This window comes from Callionymus lyra, chromosome 9, assembly GCF_982586985.1.
Source record: "Callionymus lyra chromosome 9, fCalLyr1.hap1.1, whole genome shotgun sequence".
Lineage (NCBI taxonomy): Eukaryota > Metazoa > Chordata > Actinopteri > Syngnathiformes > Callionymidae > Callionymus > Callionymus lyra.
Genome location: NC_141826.1, coordinates 3149053 through 3169510, shown reverse-complemented (window position 1 = coordinate 3169510; position 20458 = coordinate 3149053). Strand labels below are relative to the sequence as shown.

At 37.6% G+C, this 20458-nt stretch overlaps 3 protein-coding genes across 3 annotated transcripts; all 3 read left to right on the top strand.

Annotated features, from left to right (window-relative positions):
* The first annotated feature begins 1125 nt into the window (after positions 1-1125).
* On the top strand, positions 1126-2456 carry LOC148071487 (calmegin-like). Its single transcript, XM_087799369.1, has 5 exons — positions 1126-1153; positions 1298-1367; positions 1770-1889; positions 1952-2054; positions 2129-2456. Exons 2-5 carry the CDS (start codon positions 1308-1310, stop codon positions 2188-2190), a joined length of 345 nt encoding a protein of 114 aa, XP_087655495.1. The 5' UTR covers positions 1126-1153; positions 1298-1307; the 3' UTR covers positions 2191-2456.
* Positions 2457-2804: 348 nt separating this feature from the next.
* On the top strand, positions 2805-6928 carry fgl1 (fibrinogen-like 1). The gene is made up of 7 exons (XM_087798983.1): positions 2805-2926; positions 3367-3535; positions 3613-3772; positions 5104-5201; positions 5812-5900; positions 6205-6392; positions 6470-6928. The coding sequence occupies exons 1-7, from the start codon at positions 2831-2833 to the stop codon at positions 6663-6665; spliced, it is 996 nt and encodes a 331-aa protein (XP_087655109.1). The 5' UTR covers positions 2805-2830; the 3' UTR covers positions 6666-6928.
* Positions 6929-8019: 1091 nt separating this feature from the next.
* Positions 8020-20266, top strand: snx25 (sorting nexin 25). The gene is made up of 22 exons (XM_087798981.1): positions 8020-8188; positions 8452-9035; positions 10233-10317; positions 11936-12152; positions 12625-12797; positions 13365-13551; positions 14055-14125; positions 14513-14703; positions 14781-14912; positions 15260-15409; positions 15640-15765; positions 15821-15985; positions 16423-16554; positions 16620-16760; positions 16834-16947; positions 17062-17139; positions 17646-17729; positions 17790-17907; positions 17991-18057; positions 19233-19414; positions 19478-19578; positions 19649-20266. Exons 2-22 carry the CDS (start codon positions 8679-8681, stop codon positions 19733-19735), a joined length of 2958 nt encoding a protein of 985 aa, XP_087655107.1. The 5' UTR covers positions 8020-8188; positions 8452-8678; the 3' UTR covers positions 19736-20266.
* Positions 20267-20458: the final 192 nt, after the last annotated feature.

Below are 20458 nucleotides of genomic sequence, written 5' to 3'. Positions count from 1 at the left end.
ATTCCGGTTTAGACTTTCAGAATAATATCACACTTTTTTTTATACAGATATTTCCGAAATATTGCAGACAATTCTTACGTGACATTTACATATTTAGTGAAATCATAGCAATATAACCTAATAAAGTTGTCTGTGTATGACCGATAAATTGGTCACCGAAGATAACCTTTGGATGGCTTATTTTACTTTGACAGATTGGTTTCAAGCGTCCTGTGTTTTGTTTCCATGTGACCTGCCTCAATCAGCTCAGCTGTTGGTCTCTATTGTGACACTTGTGTTCCCGACAGACCTCTATGTGAACAAATGGTTCCTCTGAGACTTGTTAACGTTCTACTGCAAAATCTCATTATTGAACCTGTATTGTTTTAGCTTTTTCATAACAGCACTTGTATTTTTGTTAATTTCATGGACATAACAGATTACAAAATATTGTGATAATTAACATATTTGAAAATATCTTGAGGTTTAATATTATTATCTACTATATAGTATATAATCTTATTAAAAGTGATGTGCTGAGGAAGCTTCATGAAGCAGTGTCGTGTTGTTTAGAGGTCAGTAGATGGCGCCATCAGTTTAAAAATAATGTGATGTTTCGTCAGAAAAGTTGTTCAAAACGAAGGAAAATAGGGCAGACACCGCCATCTAGTGGACTCTGAAGATAATGACACTGCTTCATGAAGCTTCATCAGACCATCACTACTTATAAAGATTGTCATTTGTAGTGTTGCTTCAAAATGTTTCTCCAATAGAAACTGAAACAAAAAAAATAAAATAAATGTATCTTAAAAATGAATTAGAATATACAAATAGTATTTGTTTCATTTTTTGCTATCATGTTTTATTTTTCAATCATATGAGTTCCCTGCTCAACAATGTGTCTTCACACTACGGAGATTAATCATATGTATTAAAGCTTTTAAACCTTGTTCTTTCAGGAAAGTACTATAACAATATTTAATTTTCATGAGCTATTTAATTTACCTTTTGTATTATTATAATAACTGTTTATAAATAAGTTTAAAGAACTCCCAATGTTATGTTCTCATGTTATGTATTATTAGCTAAGACTTGAGTGCAAAGTCCAACGTCACAGGTTTCAGGAAGTAACTTTGGAGAGAGCGAAGCACAGAGTAAGCAAAGTGGTTAACAGGTTGGGTGGCTTCCTTTTGTTACTCTTACTTCTTTACTATACATCTTTGTTTTGAATATGATGGCTCCAAATTTCCTAATGGGTTTAATCCTCAATATACACTTGCCGATGTAAATCCTAGTTTGTTTTCTGCTATTGTTTCAGTGTAACAGAGATGGAGCTCACGTTTGTGTTGTTGCTTGCTACTGTGACACCAGTCACTGCTGCAGGGAAGGTAAAACTGAGAATACACTAACTTATACATTGGTGTACATCCACAGTGATTTAGTTTTACCTTTCTATATTGCATCATAAGCCACTCATTGTTTTATATAGAGATCCTTGATCCAAATGTAAGCAAAAGCTGTATGACGTAAAAATAAAAAAAAATACAAATTAAATTAAATTGAATTTTTCTGCTTAAGTATTTGTTTATATATTACATTGGTTTTCCAGAGCCCATTTAAAGTTTTTTTCTTGTGTTCTAATTATTAATTAAAATCTATTACCAGTCTGATACATTTTTGATATGGGAATATAAAATAAGTCCTAATTATAATGATTACCTTAATATATACATGGAGTCATACAGAATGACAATTACATAAAGGTTAATTAAAATCTCCTTGTGGTTCAGGCAGGTATAATCGAAAACCTTCTCCTTGCCACAGTCCAGCGCCCGTGGCTTTGGGGGGTCTACGTCTTTAGTGTTGGACTTCCAATAATCCTCTTCATCAGTTTCATGTGGCCAGACAAGGTAACATATTTGGATGTTTGTTTTGTTGTTGTTTGAATACATTTCTAAGCACCTGCATGTAGAGGTTTGGACCACCTGATCAAGAATATTACTACAAAAAGTCTGACGACGTTCAACTAGATGACCCTGAAGTGTCGAGTGCCACAGAGTTGACGGATGTCAAAGGTATTGTGTGTTCTCTTTAGTGTTTCTGAATGATAAACAAAAAATATTGATAGTATGTATTTCTATTGTTACAGAGAAACCAAAGAAAACCGTATCAAGAAGAAGAGATGCTCACAGTGACCAGAGAAAATCTTAGTTTGCATTAGGGTGCAGATAAAAGTAATGTATGTGTATAACTGGATACTGCATCAGTCCCTAGGGCTTTGTTCATCACATTCTAGGTTATTAGTTAATGATAAAAATGCAATCATTTTCTACTACAGTTTCCTTAAGGGGAGCTGATGGGGTCATAACCTCATCATGCCCTTTTGTCTCACTTCCTAGTTTCATTGTGAAATTGGCAGATGTGCTTTGTGCCTTTTTATATCAGTGACTTGTGCCTAATAAATACGATGACTCTTTAATTTGTATCTGTGTCTGCATTTTGGTCCTTGAGTCTTGACAATGGAGGCTGAAGCCTATTCCTGCTGTCCCCTCGCATGATGGCTGAAACTGGAGTAATAAAGATACATTTTGAGCAATAGGGACAATAAGATGTTGATGACACTTCTGTGTGTTTAAAAACTGTAATACACTATGTTTTTCAAAAATAAGATCCACATGATAAATTAAATAAATAAATGATGATTGCATCCTATGTGTCTCCATTAAGACTGGGGGGGTGTTCCCTAAATGGGAGGGATCAACTTCCAGTGTACTGCCTGATAAATGGGCTCATTTTTTGTTTTTAAATTGGAAACAGATGCTGAAATGCGGAAATCCTCCTATTTAACCTGATGCTACCAAGAGAGACTATTTCACAACACGAAACAACTCGAAAGATGCATCTTATTGCCCTGTTGGTTCTGACAGCCTGCTGTCGATTTCTTTCTGTAAGTACTATACATGACTACAATTGTTTTGTGGCATGCTTTTCAACAAAATAATCAGCTATGTAACTCAAAATTTTCAAATATGTGTTTTTCTGCTTAATTTTGTTAAAAGCTTTTCTTCAAGATTAACTTTTATTCGTTCAAGCTATTTTCTGAGACTCCTGTGTTCATCTCGGTGTGTCTCTTGACCTTTTAAGTATATATTTTATTGGGTATTGTTTTGATTGTTTAAGCGCTTTGTGACCCTGGTCTAGAAAAGCACTCCACAAATATTATTTATCTACTTACTTACTTACTAAGAACCATTGAGACCGGTATGGGGAATTTATTTTTTATTATAAATATATATACTGTATGATAAAGTTTATCGATCTGTATGGCTATAAATGTAAGTTTATTTGTATATAAGTGTGCAGGGACATATGTATGTTTGTGTATAGGGGTCAGCTGCAAATAGTTGCCAGGAAGAATTGACTCGTCTGCGTGAGCAGGAGGAAATACTAAAGACAAAGTTACACATACAAGAACTCCTTCTGCAAAGAATACAGCTAAAGAGCCAACCTGGCAAAGAAGACACATCTAGAGCTGAACTGTCTTCTTTGCACTCAGGTATGCTGCTTCTTCAGGACTGAAAAACACTTTATCAAAACCAGATGATGTACCTGTGAATTTGTTTGGCTTTTCAGACTGCTCTCAGATTTACAGCTCCGGCTTTAAAAACAATGGTTTGTATGATATCAGACCAGCCGGCAGTCCCGCACCTTTCAGGGTGTACTGTGACATGAGTGATGGGGGAGGATGGACCGTGATACAAAGACGCACCAACGGAGTGGTGAGATTCAACAGGTGAGTCTCAAATGTCTCTCTGGAGGTTGACAAACAGGAAATAAGATTGACAGATCAATTATGGTATTAAAACAAGGTTTGATTAAATATTGAACTTTTTGAACTTTTACTATTTCAGTAAAATATCAAAAGAAGTTTTCATAACAATCCATCCAGTAATCTTTAACTGCTATCCAAAGTCTAGTCAGGTATCTAGCAAACATACAGGGTGTGTCTTAGGGCAAGCAGGATACATATGTATTTTTAACTAACTATTCCGGGGTCTGTTCCGATGACTATTCCCAGTTGAATATGCCCTGAAAACCTTCCTAGAGAGGTGTGCAGAAGGCATCTTAAAATGCCTGAAACAACTGGCTTCTCTCTGAGTCTTCCCCTTTTAGACCATAAGGTATAACTAAAGTTGATGCTTCAAGCTCAGGCTCTGCCTTGACCTCTGAAACCTGGGGAAGCTGCTACCTTTTTCCAACTTAAGGTCCCATCCTGAGCCATATCATCTTCCAAAAACATCTTGTGGTCACTGAACCAAAGACCCTCTCAGGCACCAGTTTTTGAAGGACGACAATCACCATGCTCTGCCAGTCCAGCTTGCTGTGTGACTGGTTTAGGTCAACATTGCTCCTTCTTCACAGCACTTATATGCCACTGCTTCTGAGCCATCAAATAGTGTTCCAGATTCTCCTCAAGACGGACAGAAAGTCCTTATCCATACTCTCACTGAACTGACTATTTTGCCCTGGCCATAGCTACAAATCGCTTAGCCTGTTGGTACCTGTCAATTGCCTCAGGAATCCTGCAGTCCAAAAGCGTCTAGTTGTCCTGTTCATAAAGCTTGATGTCACTAATTCCCTGCATTCCTTAGTATATAACAACAATGCTATCAAGTGCAAGTTGGATATTTTTCTGACATGGTGATCCAATCACCATATAGGGATCACAATGAATAACTTGTACCATGCCCAAGAGTGTCCTGGTACACCCTTCACTTATAGACAAATCATGCATTTTCAGGTCACAATGTTGTTTCCCACATAAGTATCCCAGCAAAATAATGGAGTCATCAAAAGGAACACTTTTTAGTGATCAGTGATGTCAGCCAGGAATCAAAAACAGACCAGCAAGACCAGGTTTTCAAACAAGACTTTGCAAAAAAGGACTTGCGGAGCTCTAGCAAAGAAGAGGGTTTGGGGCAAGTTTGGGTAAATTAGCTGCGATAAAGGGTGAGATTGTTAATGGAAACTGGAGACAATTGGGAATGGCAAGAGGGGGAAATGTCTAAGATACTAATGAAAACACTTTAAAGACATTATTAAAATAATTTTTCTCTCTTTTAGATCATGGGCTGAATACAAGAAAGGATTTGGGGATATGGATGATGAATCAGGAGAGTTCTGGCTGGGAAATGACAACCTGCACTTTATCACAACACAAGGTCAATGATATACACTTAAATATGTATTTTCTGTGTTAGATGTTAGAGCAGTAATTACTCTACCAACACTAAATAAGCAGTCCAAATCCAGGAATGTTCTATCTGGAATGTTCTTGGAAAGAGAGCAGGCAGACATAATATTTCCGAGAACTGGAAATCTAGACAGGACATCGAACTGAAGAAATGGTGAATGTGGCAAAAAGGTAGTGGAATGGAAACAACTAATTGACGCAGTTGCAATAAGTGAGAAATGGACAGTACTTAGAAATAAAACTAAAAGTTAAAAAATGGAGGGTAACTATGGCAGCAATGGAAATTAATAAATATACAATGGATGCCATTCAAAAACTTGATTACAGATTATTCATTTTCAGAAGCATTGTTTTCGAAAAGGATTGACTGGCAGCCTGTAAAAATGAGCAGAGTTTTACAAATATATGAAACACAGAGTAGGATACAACATCAGAAGAAACTGTGGTGTCTGGACAAGTATTTACCCAGCATATTCAATAATACATGATATGTAACAGTTCCTGTGTCTCCAACACACAACGTTGTCCTGCCACTGTGCTCGGTGAGATTTAAATCATGGTTTTGTGGATGTTTTCAGGCAATTACTCTCTGAGAATCAACCTGGAAGACTTTGATCTTTCCCAAAGATATGCTGACTACAGGAACTTTAAGGTTGCGGATGAACAGGTATGTTTGATTTAATCTCTGAATCGCATCATTTAGGGATCAGGGACGGTGTGTCGGTGCTCCAGCCTAACAAAACATTCTGTCTTGTTTGGAATTTTGTTTCCATCACAACCAAACACTGTAGTGAACCTCCTGCGAGCTATTTACTCATGACTGACTGTCCCATCACATAAGAGCAGGACCCTCAGATATTGCAAAACCTCTTCTCTATTATTATTCTTTATTACCATCCATGAATCCTGTTGTTTGGTGTATTCATATTGCTTTGCAAGTGAGTTGAGGAATGTAAATGTTCTGGTTGCAGGATCATTACAGGCTCTCTTTTGGTGTTTATGTGGGTACTGCTGGTAATTCACTTTCTGGAAGTTATCAAGCTGGTGTGTCAGAGTGGGCCAGTCATCAGGGAATTAAGTTCAGCACCTTTGATAAGGACAATGATAACTACAGGGGCAACTGTGCAGAGGAGGACAAAGGAGGCTGGTGGTTCAATAAGTAAGGATAATAAGTGAATCATTGATACAAACATATACATGAAGTATTATTGACTTGTTGTTTGTTTTTTTCTGCAGGTGCCATTCAGCTCACCTGAATGGCTTTTATCACCCAGGTGGCCACTACAATGGAGTTACAGATGATGGTGTTGTCTGGTACACATGGAGGGGCTGGTGGTATTCTCTTAAGACAACTGTCATGAAGCTTCGGCTAGAAGGTTTCACCATTGATCCAGCCAATGACCCCAACACAGTTCAGCTATCAGCCATATAACTGTGATGATGCTGATTTTCTGCTTGCATTGTCTCTGGAGTGTTTACATGTAAAACTCTGACATGGATATGTGTTTTAGACTACTAATAATCATATAAAGTAAGTGTTACATGACCAATAATCCACAAGAACATATTTGTGTGATTTACAGGCTTATGGTTTCGTTCTGGGGAAAGCAGAAGTGTTGTTCTATAAAATTGTAGCCAAGAAACATTGTATTTTTTCAAAAAAATATTGAACATTCCTAATATGTGAGCCACCTTTCTTCTGCAAAAATATAATAAAATATATATTCCTTCCTCAAGTATTGTCATATTTATTATGAAGTAATGTAACTTTAGTTTTTATAGATCAGATGTTTTTGTCTGTACCATGAATTTATTTCAAAACAGTCAATTATTTCCTGTGTCCTTAATTACTCTTATGTTATTTATTTGGAGATTTAAAAATTTCACAAAGACAATATCACAACACAACAAAAGTCGACCTCCTTGTAACAAATATTTTGATGGTTAGACATTTGATCGTCCTGTGACCTAGATTGCTTATATTGCTTGCGAGTATGGTCACTTGTTTGATTGAATTTAAGTGAAATAATGATTTTGTAATAGCCAACACATGCAAGCTGTACTTGGGTAATACTGTATGTAAAACTGCAGGGTAGGCATAAATCATATGAAAATTATCCTTTTATTTGTAAATAAAATATAAATATATTTATATAAATATAAATAAATATTGTTTAATAACGATGGCAATAATTCAATAAGAATTTCGATGTAACGGATGAGAATTTTCAAAAATGAAATGTCTGAAACCTATTTTAATGTTGGACTATCCTCAAATATAAATCTATATTTGAATTGTAAAAATAATTATACAATACTCAACAATTCGTTTGAGGGATCATGAAATGGGCTTAATACAAGGTACTGGTTATGTAGAATGAACCAGTAACTTCTAAGGATAAGTATATTTAAAAATGTCAATTAAACTAAATGATGAATGCTGTATTTAACTAGTGAATGTTACGTTATTGTTACACAACATATTTAATTCATATTTTAGGGTTTCATTTAAAACTGTTTACAATTGGATTCATACATATTAATATTAACATTTATATTAGCGAATGCACATTTCTACTAGAACGTCTAGTGACGTAAACTATAAAACCACAAGATGATGGTCTTCATACGTGTGCGTTCATTTTAGATGTTTCTCTGCGCGGAAACAAGTCGGGTGCGTGTCTGTGTATATGAGCGAGCAATGAGCCGCCCCCTTCGAATGTGTCGGTGAATAGAACAAGCGCACCAAACCAGGCTAACGCCACCAGTGACACCGAGCTCGGCAGTCAGCTGGAGCTCGAAGGAACAGTTTTGTTTTTATCCGAATGAGATTAAGATCAGTCCTGTATTTATTTGTTTTTATTCGCCTCAAAAAACACACAAACTTATGCCTCTTTCAGAAGGAGAAAGTCGACATTACAGAGCTTTAATCTGACACTTGGGAAAACATAAAAGGTAAGTAAGCTTATGTAGCTTACGGTGAATTGGTTATTAGCATCGTGGCTAGTTAGCTAGCTATCTGTTCTGAGTGCAGTTTGTATTAAAATTAGTCAGCGATTCAGCTTTTTATATTCATCTATCTTTTTATGAGACGTACACTTTTGTTAAGATTGCATTTTTGGCGATTTTCGAATAGTGTTTGGTTTAATTCTATTGCCCCTGTGAGTTTCCAAGGTGACGCTGGCTCCATCCACTGATCCCTCTTTCACTTTGCACAGGTACTTTCTTCACGCGCCCCACACAACACTCTCTCCTAAGAGAAGTTCCTAGCCTGGAGCTCCCCGACCTCAAATCCCGAAAGGTGCCCCCGTGAGGAGATGTCACGGTGGGGATGCCTCTCCTGGAGCACAGCCCTGTAGTGCTCAGTCCTGCACCACCATTGCATTCCAGACAAAGTTTCAGGTCCAACCAGCATTGACACGTATATGGATGGTGGGGCCGCAGTATGCCAACTCCTTCAACTACCACCACCACACCACAGGCTGGAGGGAGAAGCAGCGCTGCTGGGGGAGTTGAGGGAGACCACACACTGGCCACCTCCACCTCCCATTTCGGCTCCTCCATCAGGTTCATCCCTGCATTCTGCCTGGGCGTGGTGGCGGCGGTAGTGTTCCAGCTGGTCTGGGGAGGACTGACACTCACCTCCTTCTTTCTGAAGCTTTTTATTTATGTGTCGTTTGCCCTTTTATGTTTCCTGGCCGGAAGCTTTGTTCTGCTAGTGAGGAAGAGTCCTCTTAAAGTTAGCCGCTTCGACAGAACAAGACACTCGGCCGCACAGCAGGAGTTCTTCAACAAGCTCATGGTAAGACGGATTGTTTATTTATTTTCATGTACAATTTAACCAGTTTGTGATTCTGCTATGTTGGACTTGTTTATTTCCCAATGCCCTCCATGGCTGTGACAGTGTTTGTTCAGTGTGTTAACCTGTCTGAGGTCCAGAAGCTTCTCCGATTAGATGCCATGAGCTTTCTTTCATTCTGCACACCAAACATGTAAAGATTTGACCCCTTATCACGACCCCTATTTACCACTTTTTATTCTTTGAACTACATTTGATTTAGCCACAGTAGAATCAAAGTGGAACTACACCAAATTTTTCAAAAGATTTAGCATTGTGACTTAAACTAAAGTTACTGGATGTTTATATATATATTTATATATATATATATATATATATAAACCTTAATCGGGGATATGTGTGTTTTACCATTTATTCTATTCTCAAACCTGATATAACCTTTACATTATTATTAACAAGTAATTTTAAAGTATATATTTTTGAAAATTGTCATGTGCTGCTCATGTGATAAGTCTTCTGAAAGCTGTTCTGCTGGTCTATTTTAAGGTTTTCTTACAAACTTCTAATAGAAATGTGAAACTGCAGCAAAAACCTCTTTTTCTGTGCCGTTGTTACCGGATACCCGACATATTATATTTAGGAGGTAGGTTACCGAAGACGACTATTTATTTGAAAGGATTTTTTATTACTCAAGTAAACTACTAATTATTTGGTGAATATAACTGCCTTTTTTTAACATGCCTTTCTTTATATTTGTAAAACAACATTTGCTTTTGTTCTTATGTTTAAAGAATCCTATGATAATATTTGTCCAGTCTGTTTCATAGTACCCTTTGTTTAACACGGATCACATTATTTCACAATGGATGTATTGTGTTATCCGTGGATCTCAGTCAGAACCTTATAGTATCGACCCCACTGCAGTGCATTTGATTCTTCAAGGAAAATTGCCTTCTGTTGTAGCTTGATGTATCTGTTCAATGCATTTCCAGTTAGCCATGTTTATTGACTGTTTTTTTTAATTAATGTTGACAGGATAGACATAATGTCGCCTGGCCTCCCCTGGATGTTGTTTTGTATATGCCTGTCATGACTCTTATACATATTCATCCTTGCTTTCCTGTTGTTGTACAACAGTTCCTGCCACACAATGTTTGCTTCAGCAGAAAAGAGGGGAAGTAATATTTTTTTGTTTTCCAGGCGCGTTTTGCAGTCCCTAGTCAAGAAGTAAGCCAGAACAGGAGAGTGGTGGTTTCCCACAATGTAGACAAAGTCCTTAAAGAAGGTATCTTGCACCGTTTCCCATTAATTTTTTGGTTATTGTCATCATAAATGATGAACTTGTGAATGACAACTTGTTGAATAACGGGCACAGAAAGTTCACAACATATTCCTAGTCTACCGAAATACAAAGGAACAACAATGAATTAGAGGTTTACTTTTGTACACATTGTGAATATGCATGAAGACAATATTATCTACCTTGTGTTTCCATCTCTCAACTGAAACAAACCAGAATGAAAAAAAACCTCCATGTTAGAATTAAGAAACCACATGGTAATCTGAAATCACATTATTGCTGTTCATTTCTCTTGTTAGTCTGGTTTGTAAGTGTTACTAGTAGGATGGTAATTATAAGGGAGCAGTCATATGTGCGGCTTCTATTTTTCTTGTTATTTGAACCAAATTTCAAAAAACCTACCAGAATACCACAACATTCATTTCTTAACATTAAAATGTTGCCCAATGTTTTCCAAACCTTTCCTATGACAAAAGGACATATTTATTTTTAATGTAACACTTGAATTCATCATGAGCTATATCTATGTTTATTACTTCAACCACTGTTTGCCCCAGGGTTATACTATTCCGTTGGTTTGACCTCTGAATCAGCATTTACATGTTTGTAACCTCGATCACACACCATTGTTTATTGCACTGATGAAAAGATGTTATTTTTTCCCCGTCACAGTTAAATGGCCTTTTCTTTCTCTCTATTGACATTAATTGTTGCTAAAAGAAAGTGACACTTTTCACTGATGGCTAGTTAGAGTTCTATCCATCAGATAAACACTTTGCCAAATTATAATCATTGTCAGTTCCTTAATTCTTTATATATTCTTTATTGCAAATAATTGGAGATTATAATTAATTGGTTCTTGTATAATTATTTTTATCGTGCCGTGTTAAACTGTTAAAGAACAGATGGCCACCTGTTTTCCCTCCAAGTGCTCAATTTCCTGAAATATGCACATGTATTACCTGACTGAATCATTAGGAAAATTCAGAAATTATAAGATTGTTAAATGAAAATGGTAAATGTCAAAATAAAACTTTCCAGATTTACTCACATGTTGAAGTCTCTCTCTAAGATGCAATAAGTCCCTCATCATGACGATGTTTTGAAGTAATTACTTCATAAAGTTCTCCCCTTCTGAAATCTCAGCGAATGAGAGGTTACAAGAGCGGAGTCCATTATGACTTAATAAGCCTTCCTCCAGCCAGCTGTAGTCTCGCCCACTTTGTTTATAAAACAAATCCCTTGGAGGTGGATACATCTGGGATTGATGACGCGTGATGACAAATTGTGATCAATCAGAGCAGAGCATTTTCAGTTGGCGGGGCTTAAACACATTTCAATGTAAAGAGAGTTTTATACAAACGGACACATACTGATGAGTACAATAGAGGTCCAACATCAATTTAAGAGACATTTATATCGACACATTAGTTGTTCTTTAACGTCAAGGGTCACCATGCAGTAAAAAGCTCAATATCTGTATTATCTTCTGTTTTATTTCTTTTTAATACATTCATTCCAAATCAATTTTCCTAATGTTTTTTTGTTCAATTAATTTCCCAGTTTAACTAAATAAAATGTGTGTTTGTTTTTTTTATACCAGTTTTGGACTACGCCTACAGAGACTATATTCTGTGCTGGTATCTTCCTTTGAGTAATGACCAGGGCCAGTTGTACTCCATGTTGTCTGAAGACTGGTGGCAGATGATCGTCCAGTTGAGATCCAGACTTGCTGAGATTGACCTCGTCAGTATGGTGTGTTACGACAGCATCCGAATACTGCATACTCACTTCACAGACCTCAAAGCTGCATCGGCAAGGTAAAGACCTACTTTTTCTGATTCGGATGGAAATACATGTTTGTCATTGGAGCTCTCATCTCAGACATTGCTCCGTTTTCAATGAAGGTAGATGGCTTTTTGGCACCATGTATTCATCCATAATTAAGATAATGTTCGTATTTACGTCACTAGATGAACACACCCAAGCAAGCACACAGTCAAAGAGAGGACCGACTTGTCATCTTGAAAGATAATTCATTTTTCACCTTCTTTAATTATCTTGCTATGTCAAGCAAGAATGCAGATTCAATCAAGCACTCATTTGTCAATAACATTAATGGTTATTGCTAATGCAAAATAACTGTGTTACAGCTGCAATCGCATCGTCTTTTTGCACCACCAAAAGATTAAATCCTTTTAAACGTTGTTGAATTCGGCATTTTTTATTATTATTATTTTTAAATGGGCTCAATTGGTTTTTTTCAGACTGTTTTCTCTCCCATGTAAACAGACCAGATGAGTGTGCCCGTCCATTTCCTCTTCACCCATGTTTGGTCAATCCGGACTCTGAGATGGCTTTTCTCCGCTGTGTGGCCAGAATATTGCTGCTGTGTCTGCTGCCAAAAAAGGACGCCAAGTCCCATACACTACGCTGCTGCCTCACAGAAGTTATCACAACAAAAGGTATTGATTATGATGGAGATGTATCGCACTTAATTTCATATAAATTATCGGATGTTAGAATCAAGTTTGATGTATGACAAGATATTTTAATCGCTTCAGTACATTAGTACGGACTATTGTATCCTCATTAATCCCCTTATAGCTCATAATTATTGTCAAGGTCAAGAAAAAATGGATTACCCCAGCTATCTCTTGTATTTCAATTGAGTGGCTTACCAATGACTTCAACCATTTTTGTGGTTTACATTAATTAATTATCACTTAATAGACATGTGTCAAATTTGGCAAATTAATAATATTGTTTTTATGAAAAGGGTTTTTCTGATGGCGAACTGACTCATTTTCAGAATCAGAAACTTGTAGTGGCAGTGTTGTAAACACGACATAGGAATATGTTGTGGGTGCAGCGCAGAATAAAAGAATGAAATAAGATAACACACAAAGTAAGTTTTAGCCCTGTTGATAAATTATTGTGACATATGTCCTACAGACTGTGTTCTTATATGCTTAAAATTAAAGAAACTTCAACACGTTTGCTTTTTAAATCAGGGTTTGTTTACTTTGCAGTGTTGAAGCCTTTGGTGGAAGTGCTCAGTGATCCAGACTCCATCAACAGGATGCTGCTGTCTCAGCTGGAGCAGAGGGAGCAGCAGGCTGAGCAGCAGAAGAAAGCTTACACCTATGCTGCCTCCTATGAAGACTTTATCAAGCTGATATCAACTTCCGCTGATGTCAATTTCCTCAAACAACTCAGGCATGACACATCAGCTGCACACGCATGCATGCACACAGATGCGTTTTCGGCACTTCAGTGGACATCTCATCGATTGTTTCTTCTAGTGAAACAGTTTTTCCTCTTAAAACAAGTCCGTCCTCGAGACATACTGTACATGATTGTTTTAGCTAAAAGAAAAGCATTTGTATTCCCGCGACCTGGGCTACCAAAGCAAATGTTTGTTCCCACATAGTTCTCTTTATCACGCTGTGTGTAAAATTCATAAACATTATTCAGCCAGAGTTGTCTTTTTAGTGCTGGAGTTGCCATGGGAACAGACGGTGTCCCCGAGGTATTATGATGAAGCTAAATGTGGGATGAACATGACACTGCGACAATAGGATGTTTGTTGGAGTTTTTTAAGAATCTGTATTGCTTCTATTTTAATTTAAAATAACTTAAAAGAAAACTTATTTTTACACATCACAGCATTGTCTCCTTTTATTGTGCATTTTAAATGAAACTACCTTTTTTTTGTCCAGGTATCAGATAGTGGTAGAGATCATTCATGCCACGACCATCAGCAGTTTGCCTCAGCTGAAGAAGCAAAAAGGTAAAAATGTGTTGTTTTTATTTTTTGTTTTAGCACATGAGCGTGTTTGACAAGATTTAGCCACAAAGTCGGGTAGGACAGACACATGGAATTGTGACACCACCAGTGATTTATAGAATAGGTAAATGGGACGGGAGCAGTAGAAAGGCATGAATATGAGGATATGTCGGATGGAATAAACTAAGGTTTAGATGGCTAACCTGCTGTTGAGACACCTGGGGGAAAATGCCCGAAAACAAAGCAGACAAAACATTTTAGATGAACAATAAATAAGTTGTAGCCATTTTTTTTATAATTCTTACCATGTCTCATGATAAAAACTAATGTATAACAGATGTCAAAATAAAAGTTGCGTCTCTTCATGATCACTGCATTTTCTGTTGCCAGACCGCAAAGGTAAAGAGTCTGCAGCAATGAAGGCAGACCTGCTGAGGGCCCGAGACATGAAACGATATATCAATCAGCTAACAGTTGCTAAGAAACAATGTGAAAAACGGATACGTCTGCTTGGAGGGCCAAGCTACGAGAACAATGAGGACGGAAGTACTGAAGATGGAGATGAGCCTCTAAGTCAAAAGGTTTGATTCAGGGATCTACTCTTGAGCAATAAGCATACTTGTCTGTAGCTGCAATAAAACATTCTTCTTTTCCTCAGATCCTTCAGTTCGATGACATCATGTGTAATCCTAGTTACAGGGAGCACTTTAGAGTGTACATGGAGAGAGTTGATAAGAGATCTCTGATAAGCTTCTGGGAACTAGTGGAAGCACTGAAAACGGCAAACAAGGTAAACCACACCAGATGCACTGAATCTAGTGTTAAATGTTGGGGGGGGGGGAGATCAAATGTAGTGTTGAATCAAATCTAATGAAATCTGTAAATCAGTAAACACGATGGTGCTGATGAACAAACTCACTATGATTTATTTGACTCAAAGAAAGCTTAATTGTGAGACAAGCTATTGAAATTGCTCTCTTTGCGCTTCATTACAAAGTTCTAGATGACTTTACAATACACATGCTTCGGTGATAACTGCACTGCTATGACAACACTCTGTTTTACTGCTTTCTAATGATGGCCCTGTTAATGACTTTTCATGTGTGTCTATTTTCTGACATAATGTGTCTTGTGTAGAACGAGGTGCCCCAAATCGTTGGTGAAATCTACCAAAAGTTCTTTGTGGAGAGCAGAGAGATTCCTGTGGAGAAATCTCTCCTGAAGGAAATACAGCAGAGCCTGGTGGGGAACAGAGGAACTCAAGTCTTTGTGAGACTACAAGAGCAGGTGCCCTCCGAGCTCCAAAAACGTATAAGCCCTATTTACGAATGGAACATGTGTCATGAGTGACTACATCGTATTCCAACATGTATCGATATTGAACATCAATGTTTTTTTGAGGTGCAAAATACAGTTAAGTTGATGTGGTTTCAGTTTCTATTAAAACCATTCAAGCCATGTGTAAAGAGACTCAGTTTCTCAAGAAGATGTTCTTAATAACTATAATTTCTTATCAGGTTGCTGAGACAATGAGAGAACGTTTCTACCCATCATTCCTGGTTTCTGACCTCTACGAAAGACTGATCAAGCGTGAGGAGCAACAATGTCAATCTCATTGTAGCATAGAAGAGAAAGAGGAAGAGGTAAGATTTGAAAAGGTTCAAATGATTATTATTTTAATTATTTTGCTGTGTGTAGTGTCAAGGACTGGACGCAGGAGAAGAGGTATGTGATGAGGGCACTAAAGGAATCAATGAGCAGGCCAGCTACGCTGCTACAAAGCTCCATCAACTCTACGACAAGTTGGAGTACAAGAGACAAGCCCTGGGCTCCATTCAGAACGCTCCCAAACCTGACAAAAAGGTATGGAAATATTCTCAATGTCTCCACTTTCAAAGTTGTTGATTTTAATAAACTAAAATACTCATTTTCATGAATCCAGCATGTTGAGAGACATTCTCTAAACCACATTTTAAGCTCTTTTCTGTTAAATCTCGGTCCTCTAATAACCTCACATAAAAGGCAGCCATTTAAAACCACAAGTGAGATCTATTTTCAACTATTTAATCTGTCGCAAGGCACACAAAACACACAAACATTCGCACACTCATTCCTACGGTCATTTTCCCGATCAACCACTTTATGTTTAGTATAGTCATAACTGTTCATCACACATTACATTAAAGTACATTTATCTTAATCAGTGTGTCCTAATGGAGATCTCTTGTTATTCAGCCTGTTATATGGCAACCCTCATGTCACACACAGGCCACAATCAAAGTCCTTTATTGTGTTCCTAGATTGTTAGCAAACTAAAGGAAGAAATTGGAGCCATGGAGAAGGAACACAGTGAACTTCAGCAGCATATTAGTAGAACTGACTGGTGGTGTGAAAACCTGGGACACTGGAGGGCGACGATCACTGCAGCCGAGGTAAATTTTTTTCGAAAGATGGTGAAAAGAAGATGTTAAGCATGATGCTAACATAATACTTCTAGGCAACAGAGGAATGTGGGGAGACTGTAGCTTGTTACAGTGTATGTGTCAGTCTACTGGAGGGAGAGGAGACTACCAACAGTCGATGGAGTGTCCAGAGGAAACTCACTGAATTCCAAATATTGCATCGTAAACTGACAGAGGTGAGAAAACGCCAACAATCCCGAGACTGCGTTGACATTCTTGCATTTTTCACTTTGGCTTTATCGTCCTCAGTGCTTTTCGTCACTAAAGAAACTCCAGCTTCCCTCTCTCAGCAAACTCCCCTTTAAATCCATCGACCAGAAATTCTTAGACAAGAGCAAAATTCAGCTAAATGCCTTTTTACAGGTAAGCCAGCATTTCACATGCCTTCCTAGGCAGGCTGAGATTGGAATTGGATTTCTCTTTGCTTCCACTTGTAAACTGACACTGCAGCGGCATCATAACTGTCTGTCTCTGCAGCGTCTGCTGATGGATGAGCGTCTGTGCCAGTCCGAGGCTCTGTACGCCTTCCTCAGTCCCTCACCAGAGCACCTGAAGGTAACTAATGGGTCTCCCTCTGTCTCGTCATGGTCTTGGACCACAATTGATTCCTTTTTCTCATGTCGATGAAACTTTAAGGAAGAAACGTGCAAATATGCTTGTGTATTTTCAGATCGAACACAATACAATGTTTACTGTTTCCTGAAATTGAAATGTGCATGTTGTCTCTCAGCTACAATTTCATTAACGTTGTTTTTAATAACGCATGTTAACAAATTCCAATTTATTTGAAACGACAGTCTTTATTTAAGAATAAAAAATAGGCAGCATGTACACTTAAAATGGCAAAAAGTCAATGATGACAACATCTGTGTAAAAAAACAAAAGTCAAGCACACTTTTGTCACCTCTGGCAGCGCCTAAAAATGTTTCCTCTTTTATTTTTAATTGTTGCGTTGATACGTCTGATGAGAAAACCACAGCAAAAATGTTCATAAATTATTTTGAAAAAAGGGAGATTCAATTGCTTCAATTTACAGAAAAAAATGTAACTCTTTGTTCAAGGTCATGTCCATCCAGAAGAAGTCGTCCTTCTCTCTCGCCTCCTTCCTGGAGAAGCTGCCTGGAGACTTCTTCTCTCACACTGAGGTAGCGCATGCTTGTGAACATCTTGCGTCTAGATTTCTCACTGATCGATTTTGCTTCAAGGAGGATGGTGATGAGGACAGTGACCTTTCTGACTACGGCGACGAGCCAGATGGCAGGAGGGACGCCCTAGCTGAACCCTGCTTCATGCTCATCGGAGAGATTTTTGAACTCAGAGGAAGTGAGCGTCTAAATCACCCAATGTTTCATCTTGAAATGTTTTAGCTCTTACAGTATATCCTTCAATGAAATGTCTGTTTTTAGTGTTCAAGTGGGTCCGGAAGACTTTAATTGCACTAGTCCAGGTGACGTTTGGACGAACTATCAACAAGTAAGTGTCTCTACATACACTCCTCTGGTTCATGTCTGTTTCATTTAATAAAAGAGAAAAAAATAAATGTTTTAAATATATTTCATATTGTTAAAGTGTGAGAAGATGCTGTCACTTGTTCACCTGAAGAAAACACATTTTCTCACAGCTATGTGGGATTGGACTTGTGAATGAGTCTTAAACCATAATAGTGGCTCGGTGTCTGATTTTATTTTCCTTATATGTCAGTATGAAGGGAGCAAGTGGATGAGTGTGTGTGTTGAGGAGAGGCGAGGCCGTGTTTAACCAATACATTATTTATTCAAAATATGTTTGTTTGACATATATTTGAAACATATTCAAACAAGAATTTTCATATCACACCTCAAGATGAGCTGACTTTTTTCTCAGGACTCCTTCACAGAGCTAAATGGCAGTTGAGTTCAAATGAAATATTCATCCAATCATTTCACTCTTCCCCGTTCAAAATGATTATGTCGTAACCACGATACATTAGTGTTTTGTTCTGCTGTATGTTGTCAATACACTGGCGTCTACCATCGACATTTGAACAAGCTATATTCAGCTGTTCTAAGAACCTTTTGTAAGAGTCACTACTTCAAAGCTCCACATGATGGCGCCAAGAAAAGATTCATGTATAGCAGCAATTAATTCAACTGTCTTTACTAAAATGATCACCAAAGATTTTTATTTTCATGATGTTATATTATTTCACATGGCATAACAATCGTAATCGTAAATCAACAATTTGCAATCACAAAATACATTTTGATCAACATTATTTTGTATTATTCTTCTTTCAAAAAGAGTGTGTGTGTCAAAATGAACTACTCTGCAGTATATACTTGGTTCATTTATTTGAAAATGATTTACAATATTTCGTATTTCCTCAATCATTGCATTTCTGAATTTCTTAAGTGACACGGATTTATCGTTCATGAACATTCTTACAACATTTAGATGATCACAGAAGTCGCTGTATCATTTCATTATTGTTATTGTGAAATCATTTTGAGCCAAAAATATCGTACAGGAAGGAACACGGTGAGACTCGGCCCTGAGAGCTCTAGTCTGTTATCCATTCATTATCAGATCAATGAATTAATGTGTGAAATAAACATCTTGTTCTTGTTTGGATGCAAGTGAATCCTGATGTTTCTTCTGTTTTCTCTCAGACAGATCCGAGACACTGTTAACTGGATCTTCTCCGAGCAGATGTTGGTTTGCTACATCAATGTCTTCAAGGACACCTTTTGGCCCAACGGCACGCTGGCGCCACAACTGAAGGTCCGTACAGAAAGCGAGCGCAGCGAGACTAAAGAACGGGCTCAACAGAAGCTGCTGGACAATATACCAGGTAAGAGTAGGAGTGAACATCTTGTTGATGGCGTCCGCACCTTCAACCTTTTTATGATCTCAGACGCCCTGGCTAACCTGGTGGGACAACAGAACGCCCGCTACGGAATCATCAAGATCTTCAACGCACTGCAGGAGCCTCGCGCCAACAAGCATCTGCTCTACGTAACAAACACAAGCATTCCTTCTATTGTTGAGAATCGTGGGAAATTATCATTTGCCTGTTTTGTTTCAGGTGATGATGGAAATGTTACTGAAGGAGCTGTGTGCTGAACTCAGGGCTGAGGTGGACTCTCTCCCCAAACCGTCTGAAGGCAGATGAAGGACAAACGGGTACAACCGCAGCAGCTGGAGCTGTTGTTTGACCAACGGATCAGAACTGACTCTTCACTCTTGAACAAATGGTGTCGTACTTCCTGTTCTTCATTAGCACTTAAAGAGCAGATCTGTCCCATGACCCACTGGGAGCCCAGGTACGTGTCCAACATGATGTGACTGCAGGCTCCAGTGGGTCGCTGAACATTCCTTTCACACAGCATCTGAGCAGCAGCTTTGTGTTCTGTGATTCTTGTCGACGGCTTTTAATTGTGCAATATAATGTCCTGTAAAAGTCATTGTGATGATTTTATTTATGATTGTTATCCATAGATTTTATTTTTACCAAAATTGTTTAGACTGTTTATATAAGCAATAAATTGCAAAAAAAAAAAGTTTAAGTGTGTTTCTTAAATGTTCAAGTGCCAGTTGTTGAAAGGTAATCTGATTATTTTGTCTGATCAAATTGGATGAAATCTTGAAAATGGGTTTTTCCAAAGGACAGTAGGATCCTGAAATCTGATTGGATCATGTAATTTAATCCAAATTTTAATCTAGATCAAATTATCATCTTTTGTTTTTCAGAACATTTCAGTATAAGTATATATATATATATCGTATATATCGTGTATATATATATATATATATATATCGTGTATATATATATATCGTATATATACGTATATATGTATGTATATATATGTGTGTATATATATATATGTGTGTATAT